The sequence below is a fragment of the Garra rufa genome, chromosome 2 (genome assembly GCF_049309525.1).
Source record: "Garra rufa chromosome 2, GarRuf1.0, whole genome shotgun sequence".
Classification (NCBI taxonomy): Eukaryota; Metazoa; Chordata; class Actinopteri; order Cypriniformes; family Cyprinidae; genus Garra; species Garra rufa.
Window position 1 is genome coordinate 25,807,586 of NC_133362.1, and position 19,640 is coordinate 25,827,225.

General features: G+C 36.3%; 1 protein-coding gene across 1 annotated transcript; it reads left to right on the top strand.

Moving 5' to 3' along the window:
- Positions 1-195: 195 nt before the first annotated feature.
- urb2 (URB2 ribosome biogenesis homolog) lies at positions 196-19,371 on the top strand. The gene is made up of 10 exons (XM_073833965.1): positions 196-259; positions 848-991; positions 3,031-3,207; positions 4,806-7,989; positions 8,098-8,258; positions 9,437-9,547; positions 11,662-11,904; positions 14,913-15,009; positions 18,189-18,328; positions 18,757-19,371. Exons 2-10 carry the CDS (start codon positions 866-868, stop codon positions 18,952-18,954), a joined length of 4,437 nt encoding a protein of 1,478 aa, XP_073690066.1. The 5' UTR covers positions 196-259; positions 848-865; the 3' UTR covers positions 18,955-19,371.
- Positions 19,372-19,640: the final 269 nt, after the last annotated feature.

Below are 19,640 nucleotides of genomic sequence, written 5' to 3' on the forward strand. Positions count from 1 at the left end.
TGTTTAGCTTGCTGTGTCGTGGTTACTTTGGTCATAAGGTCATTTATATTTACAAGCTAGCGAGCCGAAGTTCTGAATATTGCTCATAATAGTTCCTGAAGCAAATTATATCTACAAATGTTTATAATACAATAAATCAGTTTCACATGGTCATCCCATCCTCAAGATGCTCGGTCTCGATTATTACAGTCTGGTGTGAAAGTGAAGAGGTTAGAGGTCTTTACAGTCTCCGCAACGCCGACACGTGTGTGATGAGATTGTGAGTATTTTAAAAGTTAATGTAATTATATAAAAATTTGCTTACTTTAACGCTAGTTATATTACGGTCCGTTTTATTCCGTTTAATAAAATCTAGCCTGCTTTCTGAGATTGTTTTGTGATGTGATTCGCCAGGGGCTGCTCGTGTGTTCTGCTGGTGTGTTTAAAATGATTTTTCAAACAGAAAGAGTTTACTTTAGTATGCTTTTTATGTCTTTTGACTTTGAAATTTGATGTGTTTCTTTATTCAGATTCGTGTGCATCTTACTATTATTATTTTTAATGATGTTGTTCATGTCATTACAGTATAATAATGCTAAGTAGTTTTGTCATCTATATTTGAAACTGCAGGTTTCTCACCCAAAGAACCTCATGGCTGTTATTACAAAAGTTTAGTAATTTATCCAAACTATACGTGAAATACCTGTAAATACCGTTCTATTCTATATAGGCTATAAGTAGTGCCATTTATTGGATGACTAATTAAGTTAAAGTGAAATTTGTTGAAAGTCTGTCTACATATCAACATTCTATTAATATTTAATTGTGTGTAAACATAGCATGAAAATCTCTGTTTTTGTTCATTTAGGCACTAAGATATTTAGATATGGCTGCTATTTACTCTGGCATCCATCTGAAACTGAAAAACCCTCGCACACCCTGGCCAGACAAACTCAAACTTGCTCGATTTGCATGGATATCAACACAGTGTCTTCTTCCTAATAAAGAGCAGGTAATTAATTTTTTTGTAATATGTGACCATGAACCACAAAACCAGTCATAAATAGTAGCATTGGTATATTTGTAGCAGTAGCCATCAAAATTGCCTATTTTTCAGGTCAAAATTATTATCAAAAAAATCGCGATTTAAGCACATGCGATTTCTGAACCGCAAGGCTGCGATTTTATCTATCCCCCCCTTGAACGTCTTCATTTTAATTTCGATATAGCGCCAGATCACAATAGAAGTCATTTAAGGTTATCTTTCCTATAGAGCAGGTCTATACATTGTTTTTTTTTTTATTAAACAAACTAAATTGCCTTATGTTATTTATATTATTTACATGGAGGCATGTAATTTCTGTGTCTACATGGTCGCGCGTTTACAATGTCTGCTCTGCGAAAACACGGACGGATCGTGGACTCCATTCATAAAAACCGAATCTGCTATAGCGCGAAATGCCACGGAATTCGTTGATTTTTGGATTAATAAATCAAAAGTTGGTCTGTCACTTAATTCAAATCGCGATATGGACTAGTGTCTGTGAAAACTGAAATGCAAAAATACAGTTTTAATATGAATCCTGCATGTTCCGTTTGAGACGCGTTTTTTTTCTTTACTACACGCATACTGAAGCACACGTGATGCTCCCGCTAATTTTTGGCCTTTGCATCTCACATGAACAGATAAACTCAATCGCCAAAGCTGCTGTGACTGTGAGTGTCACTTTTACCTTTTCATTTGAGAAAACTAGCATCATATCATACTGTACAACACTGTACACACAGAAACTTCACGGCAACCTGTCAAAATAAAAGTACGGTTTAACATGTAACAGAACAATATTAGCCTTGCACGGTCGTAGCCAGCTATGAGGTCACTGAGGTCCGGACCTCGGTCATTTTTTATATTCAAAAATAAAATGTCAAGCTCTTTGAATGATTATTTAGCCGTTTAAACCACCTCATATCACATAAGTGTTTGCAATTCATGTTGCTGCGAGAAGCTAGCGCAGTGAACGGGGCTTGAGAACGCGTTGAGTGAGAGCGCGGGTGCAGCGGTCTCCGTTTGTTGCCAGATCCACCTATTATACGTGTTTTTTGACTCGTTTGTCCAATTTAGTGTGACACTTTGGGACGTTTATAAAGTGGAAAGTTGAACGTTAGTTTTATGCCAGTGTCATTATTCTAACGTTATTTTTTATAACTTGTTATAAAATAAAAATTCCCTTAGCTAAAAAAAAAAAAAAAAAAAAAAACTTTCCATGTAAAACATACTGAATAAAAAATCTTTCACAATCATCTACAAAAGCTCTACTATTTTGAAGTTTAGGCTATATGTAGTGCATTTGTGGGTGTGTTATTAAAGCACAATTCTTAACACCTTACTTCGGACCTCACTAATTCTCAAACCCTGGTTACGGCCTTGTAGTCTTGTATTACTTTTGTACAGTATAATGTACAAAACATACATAAAACAATATATATGATAAAAAAAAATATTACAACAAGATTAACCACTTAATTGTAGAAAAAAAAATAGGAGTGAGAGCCCTCAAAATGTTAAAATAGAGAGTTTTGGACTTATTTTTCCACTGAAATGAATGTTTTCGTTATCACACAAAGTAGGCTAAAGTACCGGGGGAAAAAAGTAACATTAGTAAAGATCATGTTCCATGAAGATATTTGTAAATTTCCTACCGTGTATTTAAAGAAACTTAATTTTTGTTAATATGCATTTTTTTTGGACATCTTTAAAGTCGATTTTATCTATATTTTGATTTTTATTTATTTAGTTTTTTGCACCCTCAGATTCCAATTTTCAAATAGCTGTATATATATATTATCCTATCCTAACAAACCATGCATCAATGGAAAGCTTATTTATTTAGCTTCTCGGTTTCAATAAATTGACCCTTATGACTGGTTTTGTGGTCCAGGCTCACATATAGACTCAGTCTGCATAGTTTAAAAAAAAAATAAATGTTTATTTTTTTATCTGAATTTTAAATGTATGTTTTTCAAACATTGATGTTTCTTTCTCTATCAAAGGTTCTTTTTGACTGGACAAGTCATGCCCTCACTTGCTTTTACAATAAGAAAGTGGATGTACCCTCAGAGGTGGTGGAGGGTTTATGGACCTACCTAGATGATATCCTTCACAGCAGGAAGCTTCATAATTTGCTGAGTGAGGGAAAAACCATTAGCCTTCGTCTCACACTAGCACAGGTATTTACCAGTACTGCAGTTTTGCAAGAATTGCACTTGGACTTAAACTAAAAGTTTCACTTGTCGTGGATATACAGTGGTGGCCAAAATTATTAGAACAGTAGTATTTTCACCAGCTAAAAATGGTTTTAAGTCAGTTATTTCTGTTTTTTTCTGTAGTGTGTCAGTAGAAAATGTCAGTTTACATTTCCGAACATTCGTTTTGCCATTAATGGTAATAACCCAGTAAGTCTGACAACAGCCAGTGCTCCACACAGAGATCTTATCTCATCATCATCCAGTCGTCTGGAATGATATGAAGAATCAGAACAAACTGAGACAGACTAAATCCGGAAGAACTGTGGCAATATCTCCAAGATGCTTCAAGAAACCTACCTGCAAAGCTACAGTACTGTTAAAAGATGTAGGCACTTGTGTAAAAATGCTGTAAAATGAGGATGCTTTCAAAAATAAGGTCTTTATCAGTCTATTAACTAAATTAAATCAACATTTGGTGTGACCATCCTTTGCATTTAAAGCAGCTTTTGCCCTAGGTGCACTTGCGCATAATTTTTTTTATTAGGTAGGTCTCTTAAAGCAGCTTGGAAACGTTGCCACAGTTCTATTGGATTTAGTCTGTCTCAGTTTGTTCTGTTTCTTCATGTCATTCCAGACAGACTGGATGATGATGATGAGATCAGATTTCTGTGTGGAGCACTGGTTATTGTCAGACTTCTTGTGCAAACCGAAATCTCACTGGATTATTACAATTAATGGCAAAATGAATGCTTGGAAATGCAAACTGATTTCCTACTGACACAGTACAGCAAAAGATAGAAATAACTGACTTAAAACCATTTTTATCAGGTGAAAATACTAGTGTTCTATTCATTTTGGCCACCACTGTACACACACATATATATATATATATATATATATATATATATATATATATATATATATGCCTATAGTAGTGCCACTATTGTTTTAAATAATTAACAATTTCTGCTTGTATAATTCTCATTTGTAAGTCTTTATTTTAGTATATTATGTTAATTTCATCAAGATTACTTGATATTAGTAAAGGTTTTCTTTTTGGTCAATGTTAACAAAGATGATGCATATCCTGATGATTAATAAGACTTTTATCTGAAATGTGCTGTTGATAAAAATATGAGAAAAAAAATACCAGCACAACAATGTGGTAAATGTAAAAAAAAAAAAAAAAAAAAGATTTAGAAAGAATATGATTGTTTCAAATAACGTGAATAAAGTCAAAATGAAGGTCTAGTTGTTAATGCACACTTTTCTATAAGACAGACACTGAGTAACTAAAACATAACGTATAATAATAGTGCACTCTAATGTATTATTTACAACAAGTATAGTGTTTAAATATTGATATATGTTTAAATTAAAATATAAAATGTTTGAATATTAATTGACCTTTTTTTTCATCAATGCTGTTTTTGATGGCTTAAATATAATTTTTAATTCAGAGTAAAACTGAAGAAAATTTATAAATATAGCATGAAGAAACATTAATTTTTTTGGGTCATAAACAAAAAACCTATGTTAAATTGAACACTGCATTCATCATTTGTTTTATTTCATCCTAGATTATCAATGACAGGATTTTGGACTGTTCTTCAGGACTCAAGTCTGTCAGTTTCCACACCATTCTGAGCTGTTGCCATGGCATCTTAACCTCTCCTGTGCTTTCTGTGACCTACACTGCTAAGTATGAGTTGTTAGTGGAGCTCTTGAGTCGACTCTGTGGCTTGTCCAGCATGCAGCTCAGGCAGCAGAAAGGTGAGGAGCCTCTTTCTCTCAAAGTCTTTGAGGTTCTCCTCCTTGTTCTCAGCACCTACCTAACAGTGCAGAAACAGCAGGCCAACTCCAACCGAGTGTTTTCCCAGGTAACAGCACACCTTCTTCATCCGCTTCTTCTGCTCAGACACTTACTGAACACTAGAGTATGGACTGAGAAAGATGACCTCAAGATTCGTCATAATCTGAGCAAGGAAATACGAAGCAAAGTAGATGCAGTTCTTCAGTCAGCGCTCTTCATCAATGATCATTTGCTGTCCTTCAAGGAAGAGGTTTTGCCATTAGAGGATAAAGATGGGGGCAAAAAGAGCCATGCAGGAAAGGGCTTGCAAGGCCCTGTCAATATGATTCTTTCGAAACTTAGCATGCAAGGAGCTAACAAAGATGAAGAGGATTTATTTTACACTGTTAAGTCAAACTCTCTGCCCCTGCTATTTAAATTTGCCCTGGATTCATTTTGTAAAGGGGAAGAGAATAAGCAAGTAATCTTCCACCTCATGACTAAGCTCATTACTGCTTTGGGCTTCACCGATGGACTTGATATTGATGAAAAATTTAGTGCATTGAACTGGAGTATTGCTTTACTCGCTCTGGAAAACCTTTTGAACTCCTGTTTGGCTGGCGATATCTATAATGTGGCTGCAGACAGAATAAAATACGGAGAGGTGCAATTGAATTTCTACAGGAAACTGGCTCGCCTATTATTTAACAATACACAGATGGGCATCCCAGCTTGGTACCGCTGTCTCAGAGCTCTGCTCACACTGAATCACCATATCCTGGAGCCAGATTTAGATGAGCTCCTTTCAGCTGTGTGGGTTGATGCAGACAACATGGAAGTACGTGTTAGGAAAGCCAGAGAAGTACTCGTGTCTGCCGTCTTGCAAACTTATGCCAAACTCCGACAGCTGCCTAAACTTATAGAAGAGCTGCTTGATGTAGTGTGTCGGCCTGCAGCGGATGAATTGAGACCGCCGCTGTTGCCCGAAACGATACAAAAGACCCTGAGTCAGTGTTTGCTTGACAACCCTCCGAGCCAAAATCTTGATATCTGTTGGCTCATTTTAAAAAAGATGCAGTGCTATCTTCTCCCTTACATCCAAGATGAAACATCAGATTTGGCATTAAAAGTGTTTTCTTTGAGTTTGCTCCTCTACGTTGTACTCTTCAGTTTCAAAACCCTGGATAACAGCACCCCAGTACCAATCGTGAAGAAAACTCAGAGTCTTATGATGGAGATGTTGAAGGTCATTGAAGACCTTTCGAAGCAAAACCTTGTCACCAAAGGTCCATGTATGGAGAAGGTCCAAGAGGTGACTCTTCTGCTTACTCATACTTGGGTTGAGGTCGATACGCTCTTCCAGATTCACTGTTCTAAATACACATCTCCGGCTGCTTCCGGAGCTTTAGTGGACAAAGCCCTGAAATTAAGGGACATGGACAGTCCACTTGGTAAATTGTTACAGAATCTCCTTGCTCTCCATAAGCTGAAGATACACGTGCTCCAACCATCTACTGAAACATCAGATGCATCAAAAATGGCTCAGTTTATTCTAAACAGGCAAGAACTATCATCAATGATGCTCGACGCCAACCAGATCTGGGACTTTCAGTTTTGTACTGTTAATGCCAACACTTATATGCCAGCCCAATGGTTTCTTGTTACCTCCAACCTTCCATTAATTGCTCCTTATCTCAAACCAAATAACACATCTGTTTTTGCAGAATGCATATTGAAGTCTTTGCTTCAGAGTTTGGATGCTTCTGGAAGCAATTTGGAGAACACTGGGATCTCTGTGTCCTTAATATCCAGGCAGTTACTCGAGAGTCCTGTTTTTTGTGAGTTCCCTGAGATTTTCTCTAGAGTGATAAAGTGCATCATCAAGGCATTTCTTGGACAGCTTGGCTCATCGAATGTTCGGGTAATTAGTCATTCGCTGTTGAAATCTTGTGTGGAAATGGTTGGAGATGAAGATGAAGAAACAAACTTGAAGAGACTGAAAGCCATTGGACAGGAGATGTTAGACTCTGTCAAAATGAGATCTTCCATACCTCTATCTAAAACAAAAGTAGAACAAATACAGAAGCTGCTGAAAGTCACAAGAATCCTGAATGGAAATGCAATGTCTCCTGAAGACTACTCAGAACTTTTTCTGACTTTGTTCACACTGACTTCTTGCATTCAGTGTGACCTCTCTGCATCTGTTGATTTGCTCAAAGAGCTTTTTAATGTTATGGCTTCACTCCTGGTGGTTAAAAACTCTCAGATGATCCTGAAAGTTGTTCATGGAAGTAATCTCTTAGAGGCAACTATGACATCCCTCTTTTCTTGGAGCAGCAAGGGGCTCTTCAAGGGTCTGGATGACCAGATCTGGTTGTCTTTCCTTCAGTCAGTTCAAGACTTCATTGACTCCCTAATTCAGCTCATAATAGATCGGAAGAGCAGCATGTGTCTCAATCTGGAGAAGTTTACCTCCTTCATGGTTGAAAGTAACCTCACCGCAGGAGATCTCTGCTCGCTACAGCTCCATCTGGTAACTTTAAGCACGCTTTGCAAAGAAATGATCACAAGCCTCGGCAAGAACAAACAGCTGGATCAGACTCTGTTTCATTTGTTAGAGAAGGCCACTGCTGTCATGGAGCCAGCCGTACAGGCCATGCTAATGCACAAGGAAAGTAGACGGAGCCAGTTCTTTTCTGTTGAAATGGTAACAGTCATGATCAGGAGTGAACTAGCAGGAGCCTCAATCTCTGAGGACAACAGGCCAAAGAAAATATCCCACATGGCGTTCTACCGGAGGTTTTGCCAGCAGATTTTAAAGGAGCTCAGCCCAGCACCACGCCCTATGGATTTTCTCATTTCATCAATTGACTATCTCACTGTGTTCTACATGGCAGCAGAGATAACCAAAGCGACAGATCTTGGACAACTCCACATTAAGATTTTGCAGAGTATCCATGCACTGCTGTCAGGTACAGTATCCTGAAACTTTTCAAAACATTGGCTTGAGTAAATTAATGCCCCACATTTTTGTGAACCTTTTGCCTGGTCTGTAAACATTCTGTCAATCATTTCATCAGGAAAGTGGATGTTGTTATCAGACGTGAAGGAGTTGGAGGGGCCAGTAAAGGAGCTGCTTAATCAGCTGGTGTCCAGCTGTTCTCAAGAGCAGTTCCATCTATTACTGCTGATGCTCAGAGAGGGGCTCGTGCCAGCAAAGATTGAAGGAGACCATTGCACTGTAAGATAATATAGTGTATAAGTAATACATGCAATAAATGTATTACTTAAAGGGATAGTTCACCTAAAAATAAAAAATTCTGTCATTAATTACTCACCCTCGTGTCATTCCAAACCCATAAGACCCATAAGATCTTTTTGATGAAATCCGAAAGCTCTCTGACCCTTCATCAACAGCAAGATTTTAGTTTCTTTGCTAAATAAAAAAGTATTCTCATTGCATCATAAAATTTTAACCACTGATGTCACATGAACAATTCTGTTGATGTTCTTGGTACCTTTCTGGACCTTGAACATGGTAGGACCCTTGGAGGGTCAGAAAACTCTTGGATTATATCAAAAAGATCCTAATTTGTGTTCCGAAAATAAACAAAGGTTTTACGGGTTTGGAACAACTATAGGGTGAGTAATTAATAACAGAATTTTCATTTTTGGGCGAACTAACCCTTTAATGCAATTTGTTTGTTTACAAGCTTACCACGTTTATTCAGTTTTATGGTTTTATTTTGTTCTGCATAAGTCCCTTGCGTCCATTTTTCAGTAAATGACACTAGTTGTAATTTATTAGACATCCAAACCCAGACAGGACACATAATAAAGTAAAGTAATTTGCATTCTTTATGTTATGAAACTTAAATATTATTGAAATTGACTTAAAGTGAAATATCACCCATGAGTGGCACACCATCTTTCATAAAAATACAGAAACCAGTGGAGGATTTCAGGCCAGAAGACAAAATCATTTTAATGAATGTACAATTAGATCCGTAATGAGTTGGGAAAGTTGTTTTATTATTGAATTATTGCAGAGATAGTTCATCGTTTGCATTTTAAGCAGGTTTTGATGCAATCTGAGAAATAGTCTCTGTCTTTGTTGTTGCATAAATTAAGCTATGAATGTCATTCAGACAAATTACTGAAACATAAAGGTCTATTATTAAGTTTTCATTGCTTAAAAATGAGCTAGTAATGATTAACCATCAGTATTTAATTGAATGTCTTGTATTTGAAAGTCTGCCACCTGTTTTGATAGATTTGTTGTGTGTCTTTATTCTGTGAAGAGAAATGTATAATTGAATTTGACATGAAAAGATCCATTCCTTTTTCTTTTTCAAAGCATGAGTTTCTAAGCATTTTTTTCTTGTGCACTGATGTTGTTTTTGTTTTTTTCTTTCACAGGAGGTTCTGTCCACTGTAACTTTTATAAAGCTGCTCGCCTGTTGTCTGTTTCCAGAGCATTGCTCAAAGGCTTTTTGGCTCATCACTCCACAAATCATATCTACTCTCATTGTAAGTATTTCAATACCTGTTTTCAATTTGTTTTCTATTTGATGTTTTTCCTTGAATAAGATTAATCACACATGCTTTTTTGATGTATTAGTCTCTTTTTAATGCAACTGTCTTTTGCATAAAAGTATCATGATGTCTATTTTTTATTTTATGTGTAAACTTCCGCATAAGCTTTGGACATTAAATGATTGGAATATACAGTTGGAGGTCAAAAGTTTACATACACCTTGCAGAATCTGCAAAATGTTAATTGCTTTACCAAAAAAAAGGGATCATACAAAATGCATGTTATTTTTTGATTTAGAAAATAATAGTTTTCAAATAGGACTCAAAAGTTTACATACACTTGATTTTTAATACTGTGTTGTTACTTGAATGAGTTTTTGTTTAGTGATAGTTGATCACGAGTCCCTTGTTTGTTCTGAACAGTTAAACTGCCTGCTGTTCTTCAGAAAAATTCTTCAGGTCTCACAAATTCTTTGTTTTTTCAGATTTTGTGTGTATTTGAACCCTTTCCAACAATGATTGTATGATTTTTCACACTAAAGACAACTGAGGCACTCATATGCAACTATTACAGAAGGTTCAAATGCTCAAAACTGATGCTTCAGAAGGAAACACAATGCATTAAGAGCTTTTTGAATTTGAAGATCAGGGTATATTTAACTTACTTTGTCTTCTGGGAAACATGTAAGTATCTTTTGTAGCCTCTGAAGGGCAGTATTAATGGGAAAAAATGATATTTAGGCAAAATAAGAAAAATGTACACATTCATTCTATTCAAAAGTTTACACCCTTGGCTCTTAATGCATCGTTTTTCCTTCTGAAGCATCAGTGAGCATTTGAACCTTCTGTAACAGTTGCATATGAGTACCTTAGTTGTCCTTTCAGGTAACAACACAGTATTAAGAATCAAGTGAATGTAAACTTTTGAACGGGCCATTTTTCTAAATTCAACAATATGACACAATATGTAATGTCTTTTATGTGAAATATCTTATTCATTTTGCAGATTCTGCAAGGTGTATGTAAACTTTTGACCTCAACTGTAACAATTGATAAACAAATTGAGGGAAATGCTGCCTTAACAATATTCCATGACCATACAAAGCAAGTAAACCCAGGAACAAGAGAAAAAAAAACAATTTAGTCAACTTTACAGTTTAATTACAAGGAAACACAATCACAAGGAAAAAGTGCTTTAACAAAAAATATGAGGCTCACATTTCACCTTTAAACCCTCTAGGTGCACGGCACTGTTTACTTCCTTTATAAATGATTTCCTGGACTTCTTGCTTAAATAAAAACAGAGGGACATTATGCAATAAATGCTATAAAGCTTTGCTTCAATCGAGCCTGTAACGTTCCTTTAGGGTGCCTAGAGAGTTGGCTGGCAGTGAAAAACACCAAGCAGCTAGCTTTGTAAAGCATATCACATACCTCACCCACCGGCCCGGCTCTCTCTTGTCTTGATTTAGCATTAAAATTCATCTGCCTGGAAAAGTCAGGTTTCAAAGTCTTGTCTATGTCACTGAGTTCACTCAGAGAAGGACTGTGTGTGCCTGTCAGGTTACTTTTATCACAGCACTTTTCTTCTCAGTGTCAGAACTTGACATACTAAAGCTGCCGCTAGCAGAGTTCACCACAGCGACCAGAAGCTTTGTTAACCTTATGCTTTATATCTATACTAGTACACAAATAAAAAACAAGCTCTGTAATCGGCACTTTTGTGATTAATATTTTATACGACTGATCGTTTGCTCTGCAGTTCCAAAGCATTCTGTTAGAAAGTGAACTGATATTGTGCTATGTTTGAAGGCGTCTGCAGGATTTCTGGTAAATGTCAGCCTGGATTGTAAGAGCTCTTACATAAGTTTTCTATTTTTTAAATGCTGTCCTTTGAACTATCTATTTATCAAAGCATTCTGGAAACATTTGCATCATGGTTTATACAACAATATTACGCAGCACAGCTGTTTTCAACATTAATATAGAAAGGAATGTTTCTTGAGCAGAAAATCTGCATATTAGAATGATTTCTGAAGGATCATGTGACCCTGAAGACTAATGTAGAGTAATGGTTAAGCAGTATCCTTTTGTTCCCTCATTTTTAGTTTGTTATAAAGGAGTCCAACAAGATCCCTTCTCTGACCCGTGCACTGACGTTACCAGCTCTCGAGACTTTGACTGTCCTGCTCCAGAAGGGTAAAGCAATGATCTCCAACCCACACCATGTCATTGTGGTTTTGGGCGCACTGCAGTTTGTGCCTCTTGACAGTCATTCCATGGAGGACTATCACGCTGCTTTTGAGGCCATCCATGAAGCTCTGTTTGTAATTATCCACTGCTACCCTCAGGTGAGTATCCTGGGACTGGAGGGAGAGACAGATAAGAGCTTAAACTTGATAAAAGATAGACATTTTACTGTTGAATTCTTTTTTAAGTTGAATTATAATCTTATATGTTTTAAATTGATGTAACAAATCAGCCAGAGGCAATGGAGGTAGAAACTGTGCCAGATGCTATCAGTTTTTTTAAGGACTGGTCTCTGACATCTGTTTATCTGCACTTGCTTTGGGAAAATGTTTTATTAATGTGGCTTTCAGGGTTTTGTTTCATGAACACACCCAACATACCGTGTCTGGCAGAAGAAAAATGACTCCCATAGCGTGGATAAAAAATGCAATATATCCGTTAGTAAACACAGTATGACATGATTTTTTTTAATAGATGAAAAGCATTATTTGGACTGACTGTTTTTATTAAGTAAAATACAGTCATTTGCTCTTATTGTGCACTTTTAAAATAATGGATGCAATGGTAAGTGTGTAACATCAAGCTGAACTGGTAAATTAGTTCTCTCAGATGCTTTGGATAGTGCTGATGTTTCCATAGGTTTATGCAAATGGGTGTATTACCAGCTAATGCTGCTTGATGTTAGGAGTGAATATTACAGTGCCCTGGAGAGGTGTTTAATTTGCACTTAATACGAGTGAAAATTAGAATGTAGTTTGGGAAGTTGCCACAAATCCTGAGGGGAAGAAGCTCATGGTGTCTGCTAGGTAAGGAATATTGGTACTGTGTAAGATTTCACAAGGTGTACAGGTTGCTTTGCCAGGAAAAGTAGGTGACTTTGTTCCATCTCAACATGACCTCATGTTTGATAGACTTAGTAAGTTAAATTAGAGCACACTGCAGGAGTGAAATACAGTAAAAGACTGTTTTTAAATCATCAGGACATGCATGTTGAATTAGAGATTTAAGAAATAAGTTCATTGAAACTTCCACGTTAAGAAGAAATTAAGGTTTTTGAGGAAATTTTTCTCCATATAGTGGACTTCAATAGGTTGAAGATCTAAATTGCAGTTTCAATGCAGCTTAAAAGAGCTCTACACAATCCCAACCAAGGAATAAAGATCTTATCTAGCGAACCGATCAGTCATTTTCTGTAAAAAATAAAAATGTATACACTTTTTAACCACAAATGCTTGTCTTGCACTAGCTCTACGATGTGCATACACTTTTAAAAATAAAGGTTCCAAAATGGTGTTTTTACAGTGATCCATAGAAGAACCATTTTTGGTTCCCCAAAGAACCTTTCAGTGAACAGTTCCTTAAAGGGGTCATTGGATGCCCATTTTCCACAAGTTGCTATGATTCTTTAGGTCCTTAATGAGAAGTCTATAACATATTTTGGTTAAAATTTCTCAATGGTAGTGTAAAAACACTCGTTTTACCTTGTCAAAATCAGCACTTTTTGGAGCAAGCTATTCTGTTGCATGGTCCTTTAAATGCTAATGAGCTCTGCTCGCCCCGCCCCTCTCTGCTGTGGGATGATGAGCCGTAATGTTTCTTTAGCCGCATTTAGCTGCGAAACTTGCTAGCTAGCACATTATTAAGAAAGGCCATTTGCAAAGATGCATAAAAAACCATTTTACTCACTGACTGTTTCAGCTCGGTGAGGGCCGGTCTAAAATAAGTTGCTCATGTCAGTCAACTATCGTGTGTGTTGTCACACCGACAAGAAGCTGAGAGTAACCTGATTTTAAAAAGGGGATATTACTTTTAAAGATTTAAAAAACCACCGGGTAGATTTTTATCATTGTAGGGTGGTTGTTTACGTAAACTGGCAACACACATTAATGTTCAAACAACATGTAAAAGTGAGTTTTGCATCCGATGACCCCTTTAAAGAACATTTTCAAAATCGAAAGAACCTTTTTCGACTATAAAGAACCTTTTCTTCTTCATTTGAAAGGTTTCATGGACGTTCTAGGTTCTTTATAGAATCATTGATGCTAATAAAGAACCTTTAAGAGTTCACACGATTTCACACATTTGCTAAATCTAGGTGCAAAAGTCACACGTGATTAGTTCTTTTGTCTGTGTACTTCGCTTCAAAAAAGGTAGGTTAGGGCGAAAAACTCCTCCAACTTCTAAATCGTCCAACATTGTTGTTTTACAGTTTTATTTTTGGTGGGTGTTTGACTTTCTTTGCACGTTTGCTTTGTAAACACTGGGTCAGTACTTTCCCCTACGTCATGCGTGACCGTTCCAAAGTGAATATGTAATACGTGAAGTCGAGCTAGTGCAAGACAGGCATTTGTTGTTTAAAAAGTATATAAGTTTAAGTTGGTTTTTTTTTTTTTAGAAAATGAGTGATCGCTTCACTAGATAAGACTCTTATTCTTTGGCTGGGATTGTTTAGAGCCTTTTGAAGCTGCAATTTAGATTCCTTGGCCACCATTTAAGTCCACTATAAAAATAAAAATGTTGGAATGTTGTCCTCAAAAAAACATTCTTTTTGACTGAAGAAAGAAAGACATGAACATATTGGATGACATGGGTGTGAGTAAATTATCAGGAAATTTTTGATAGTTCACCCCAAAATTAAAATTCTTTTATCATTTACTCACCTTCTTTTAGTTCCAAACTGAGTTTCTTTCTTTTGTTGAACAGAAGATATTTTGAAGAATGTTAATAACCAGATTGCTACCAGCAGGTGTTTGCTTAGACAAAATTTTCATTTTGGCTGTACTACCCCTTTAAATAGATAGTTCAATCAGTTTTGGAATGAAATATCCATTTAATACTCACATACTCGAAACTTTACATGGTCATGTTAAAACAACTTGACATGTTTTTTAGGAAACGTAATGGCCAAATAAAAAGTGATAAATCACCTATTCCTACTATCTTGCTTACACTGTTGCTAGGATTCAGCTAATACATCTGTCTTCCATTAAAATGTTGAAAATAATTCAGGGTCAAGTGTTTTTTGCATTCATTGGATAAACATAAAGGCCAATGGATTTTACACTGAACCCAGCTGTGCACCAGTTTTGAAAGCTTTAAATGTTTGCAGGTGATGCTAAAGGCTTCTCCCGCCTTCATGAACTGCTTTTATCGCTTGGTTTCATCAGTCATGCATGAAGGCAGACAGCGGGGTGACTCTGACAGAGGTAAGCACACCCATAAAACTCACATTTGTTTATATTTAAACATTACATATAGCTAAATGTAATACATTTTAAAATGTACTTTACTCCTGTGATGGCAAAGCTGAATTTTCAGCATCAGTACTCCAGACTTCAGTGTCACATGGTCCTTCAGAAATCATTCTAATATGCTGATTTGGTGCTCAAGAAACATTTATCATCATCAATGTGGATTTTTTTTCACTGAATAGAAAAAAAATCTTATTGACCCCAAATATTTGAACAGTAGTGTGTGTATATAATAACTATATTTTGAGATATTTATTCAACCTCTGTTGCTTAAATCATATTTAATTGACCTTTTCTTCTACTGAGGGTGTTATAGTGTGTAAATGTCAAAGCAGAGTTTCCCCTGACTGTTAATATTCTATTCATCCCATTGTTGTAACCTTTTACCTAAGACTTCTGTGCAAGCAAACAAATTTAATATCAGTGAATTCAAAGGCGCTTTCTTGTTAGCATGTCTGTTCTTATTGTTGGCTGTAGTGAACAAAAGAAACTGGAAAGCACCTGATGCTGGCAAGTTATGATATTTGAAATTTGATGAGTATCAATAGAGCCATATGTCTCCCGATACTTTTCCATCTACAAGTGGCACTGAATTCATTTATTGTGCAGAAAGATGTTATTTTAGGTATGATTCACCTAATGAGACAAGCGCATCGTTGAGCTGTGTTCTGAGACAGACGCTTGCAGACTGTGGCTCTGTGGATTGAATTTCAAAGTGAAGTGAAGGAGAAAAAAATTCCATGCAGAAAGAAGGTTGAATTTGATCCTGGAGCTCAAGGCTCAACACATTTTAGCACTGAAGGCGTATCCTTTTTTGAATTGAGAAATCTTTTTATGACCTTTTTTTCCATTAGCATCAGTAGTCTTTAGTCTTTATTCATTTCTCAGACTTTCATATTTGACATCAAAGTTCGGTCAGAATTTAAATGTATTCAGATGTGAGGCAATTTCAGACTTGATCATCTTATGATGCTTTCTTAAGACATGAGTTTGATGTTCACTCTCATCTGTCTGACAGATAATGTAGCTTTGAAAAGATTAAACCAGGATTCATATTTATATTTTAACTAACATTAAATGTATTTGAAATTAATGATTAGAGAGCAGAAAGTGTATTTAATGCCATATGTTGTTTTTAATGTCAGATACTTAAATTTACCAAATTACTGTTATCAATAACAATAGACTGTTTAAAATGGTATTTAAATTATACATGTAAAAAACAAGAGCTCATAGGGCTGCGATATTTTGACAAAATCATTATTGTAGATTATTGCTTTTTATATTGTAATAATTATTATTAATGTCGATATAGAAAGCAATATAAAACGGTTTTGTTTCGCTTTAAGTACGTCACATTCTGGCTTCATAGACAAACATGTCGGTCCATGGCATTAGCCAAGTCTAGCAGAAATTATGCAAAAACTCCCGTTATAATCACTGAAGGTACGAAATTAGTCTTTTATTTACATTTATATTTACTGTTGTTATGATGAGGGAATTCGCGAGTGTGTGCACTTATCAACAGCTCCGGAGTTCAGGGTTGCCAGGTTTTCACAACAAAACCCGCCCAATTGTTACTCAAAATTGCCTATCGAGGGGGCCCCCCCCATTAAAAATCGTGTTTTGCGGGATAAAATACACGTTTTTTTAGCGGTGTTCCCCTGGTAATAATCACATTCCAGGGGATAAATATTAAGTTATTGGGGTTGCTTCAACCCGCAGACATGAAAAACAACCCGCGGCAATTGTGTTAAAGTAGCCCAAGTAGCTTGTGGACTTGGCAACACTGCCGGCATTTCTGCGCTGACTAATCTGTGCGCCTCTGATTAGTGTGTTTTCTGCGCTGACTAATCAAAGCACTTCTGATTGGCCAATGCATTCCTAAATTCAACAGAAATGCATTTGATTGGTTATAAGGCTCAACGCTGCACAAAACAGCACATAAAAGCAATCTGATGCAGTGTGAGTGAATCTAACACCGTGTCTACACCGGACGTGACAGTTGTCGCGCCGCAACAGCTAAAGTCTGTCTACACAGAACGCGACAAAGCGACCGTTGCAAATCATTTAAACTTTGTGTGAGCACGTCATAAATAGAACGCGGCAGCAGATTACTGTTGGGGATTTGCCGTGTCGCGCCGCGCCGCCCCGCGCCGCATCCTGTGTAGACAGCATAATAGGTTCTAATGTCATTTGTCGCTTGCGTCCGGTGTAGACACGGTGTAAATGTAATTCCACAAATTGACACTTTTTATTCATGTTCATTCATCGCGACAGCTGTAAAACATTTGTTTAATTGTGCAGGGGTATTTTTTGCTCCCATGTCTTGAATTTATGGAACATTTTTATTCATTTTGGTGGCATTTTTTGCTACAAGCCCTTGTTAATTTCTGACCCTGTACTAGACAATGGTGCACTATTGTTCAAAAGTTTTGTACGATTTTTAGTAGTATTATTAGTTTTTTTTTTTTTTAAAGAAAATTAATACTTTTATTCAGTAATTCGTTATTCATTAGTTTGATCAAAAATCACACTTAAGTCCATTACATTGTTACATATGCAATGTTCAGATGCGGTTTCCACACAATATATTATGCAGGACAACCATTTTTAACATTGATAAGCATAAGAAATCTTTCATAAGCACCATATCAACGTATTAGAATGATTTCTGAAGTATCATGTCATTCAAATACTAAAACTGTTTTTTGAATTTATGGTTTGTTAGGATAGGATATTTGAATATCTGGAATCTGAGGGTGCAAAAAAATCTAATCAAAATATTGAGAAAATCACCTTTAAAGTTATAAGTTTTGAAATATTTACAGTACAAAATATCTTCACAGAACATGATCTTTACTTATTAAAATCCTAATGATTTTTAGCATTAATAATAAAAAAGCATACATTTTGACCCATACAATGTATTGTTGTATGTATTATCATGACATTTCACACCCATCTTAAGGTTTACAGACGTGTCTTATGGAGGTCATGCTACATTTTTTTCGAATTAGAGTTAATTATTACATTTTAATTAAATGCACCAACGGCGTTAAGCATAATTAATCAAATGTGTTAACAGTTCTAATTAAAATATTACAATTACTTTGTAATCTCTCATTTTTCAGCGTCTGAGAAAGACAAAGAGAGTCTTCTGAAGTGTGCCATGCTGGTGCAGAGGATGTACACTCATATTGCCAATGCTGCCGAAGATTTCACAGTTCTGTCCTCATTCATTGTTGCACAATACGTCAGTGAACTGCAGAAGGTGAGACGCTAGTCATTATCAGTTTTTACCTGTCACAAGCCCATGCCAATTTCCACTCAAATGCTTCCTGAAATTGTCTTTTCTGCTTTCGTGAACTGCCTGCCAATATTTGCTAGAATATTTCAAAAGAATCTTCTCAGTGTTTTCAAATGTTAAACCACACAATTATAGCTTCAGACTTGATGCACTGGGACTTATCCAATGTCCTGCACTCTTCGCAATAGACCAGAGGCTGCGTTAACTTTAAATTGAAGGAGAAACACATTGTCCAGTGTGATTCAAGAGCCAGTTGTTTTTGTCAACTTGAAGTGTGAAATGCGATTGACCTCTAACTGGCCTGAGAATCATGTTACTGGACTAAACAATCATATTGCAGATAATTGTTGTCATTGTATACCCTCATTATGAGTTTCGTTCTTATTTCCTAGGTGACGCTTCTGCCAGAAATTAAAGCACATCTAACAGAGGGCATATATTGTATTCTGGACCACTGTGTTGAACAAGACATTAAGTTTCTGAACACCACTCTCCAAATGGGTGTCAAGGAGGTGTTCAGTGAACTGTACAACAGTTACACACACTATCACAAATCTCAAAGGCAAGGGGAAGAAAAGTACACCGTCTAAAAATGGCATCCTCTGCCTTGAACTGTGAAAAGTATATAAATCTCTTAATTTGTAATGTTTACTTCTTATTAATCTGTGATTGTTATCATTTACTTACCCTCATGTTGTTCCAAACGTGACATTGTTCTGTGAACAATAGAAGATGATTAGATATATTTTTGTCCATACAATGGAAATCAGTAGGTGTTGTGCAGAAAAATAAAGTCATACAGGTTTGGAACAGCATGAGGGTGAGTAAATAATGACAATTTTCGTTTTACTTCAAATAAGTATGTATTTTGTACTTCCTCCCTTTTTTTGTAATTGACAAACTAGGTGTTTTCTCTGAGGAGAACAGTATTTTCTTTTCTGTGTAACCTGAACTAATGTCCTCAGACGAACCCTATTAAATAAAGACCTGACAGAGTTAAGGTGCAACAGTAGCTTATCTGAAATGACAACCTTAAGTCCTGAAACTAATGTGCGATTCATCAGCTAAAGTTAGAGGAATCCCGTCTCAGGATTGTGCTTCTGAGTAAACCAATTAACCTGAGGTTGCTCCAGGTGGACTCTATAAAATTAGTGTACTGTGAAAGTGTCTCCTGGATGACAAATAACCAATTAAAAATGCATCCCATTAGACCTATATTGTAAAAATGGTGTTAAACATTTATAGAGCAGTCACACCAACTACCCTGGTGTGCCTC

Coding starts and splice junctions, on each gene's coding strand:
- urb2 (XM_073833965.1), top strand. CDS start 866: ATGGCTGCTATTTACTCTGGCATCCATCTGAAACTGAAAAACCCTCGC. Junction 7,990..8,097: donor TATCCATGCACTGCTGTCAG/GTACAGTATCCT, acceptor TCATTTCATCAG/GAAAGTGGATGTTGTTATCA. Junction 11,905..14,912: donor TTATCCACTGCTACCCTCAG/GTGAGTATCCTG, acceptor AAATGTTTGCAG/GTGATGCTAAAGGCTTCTCC.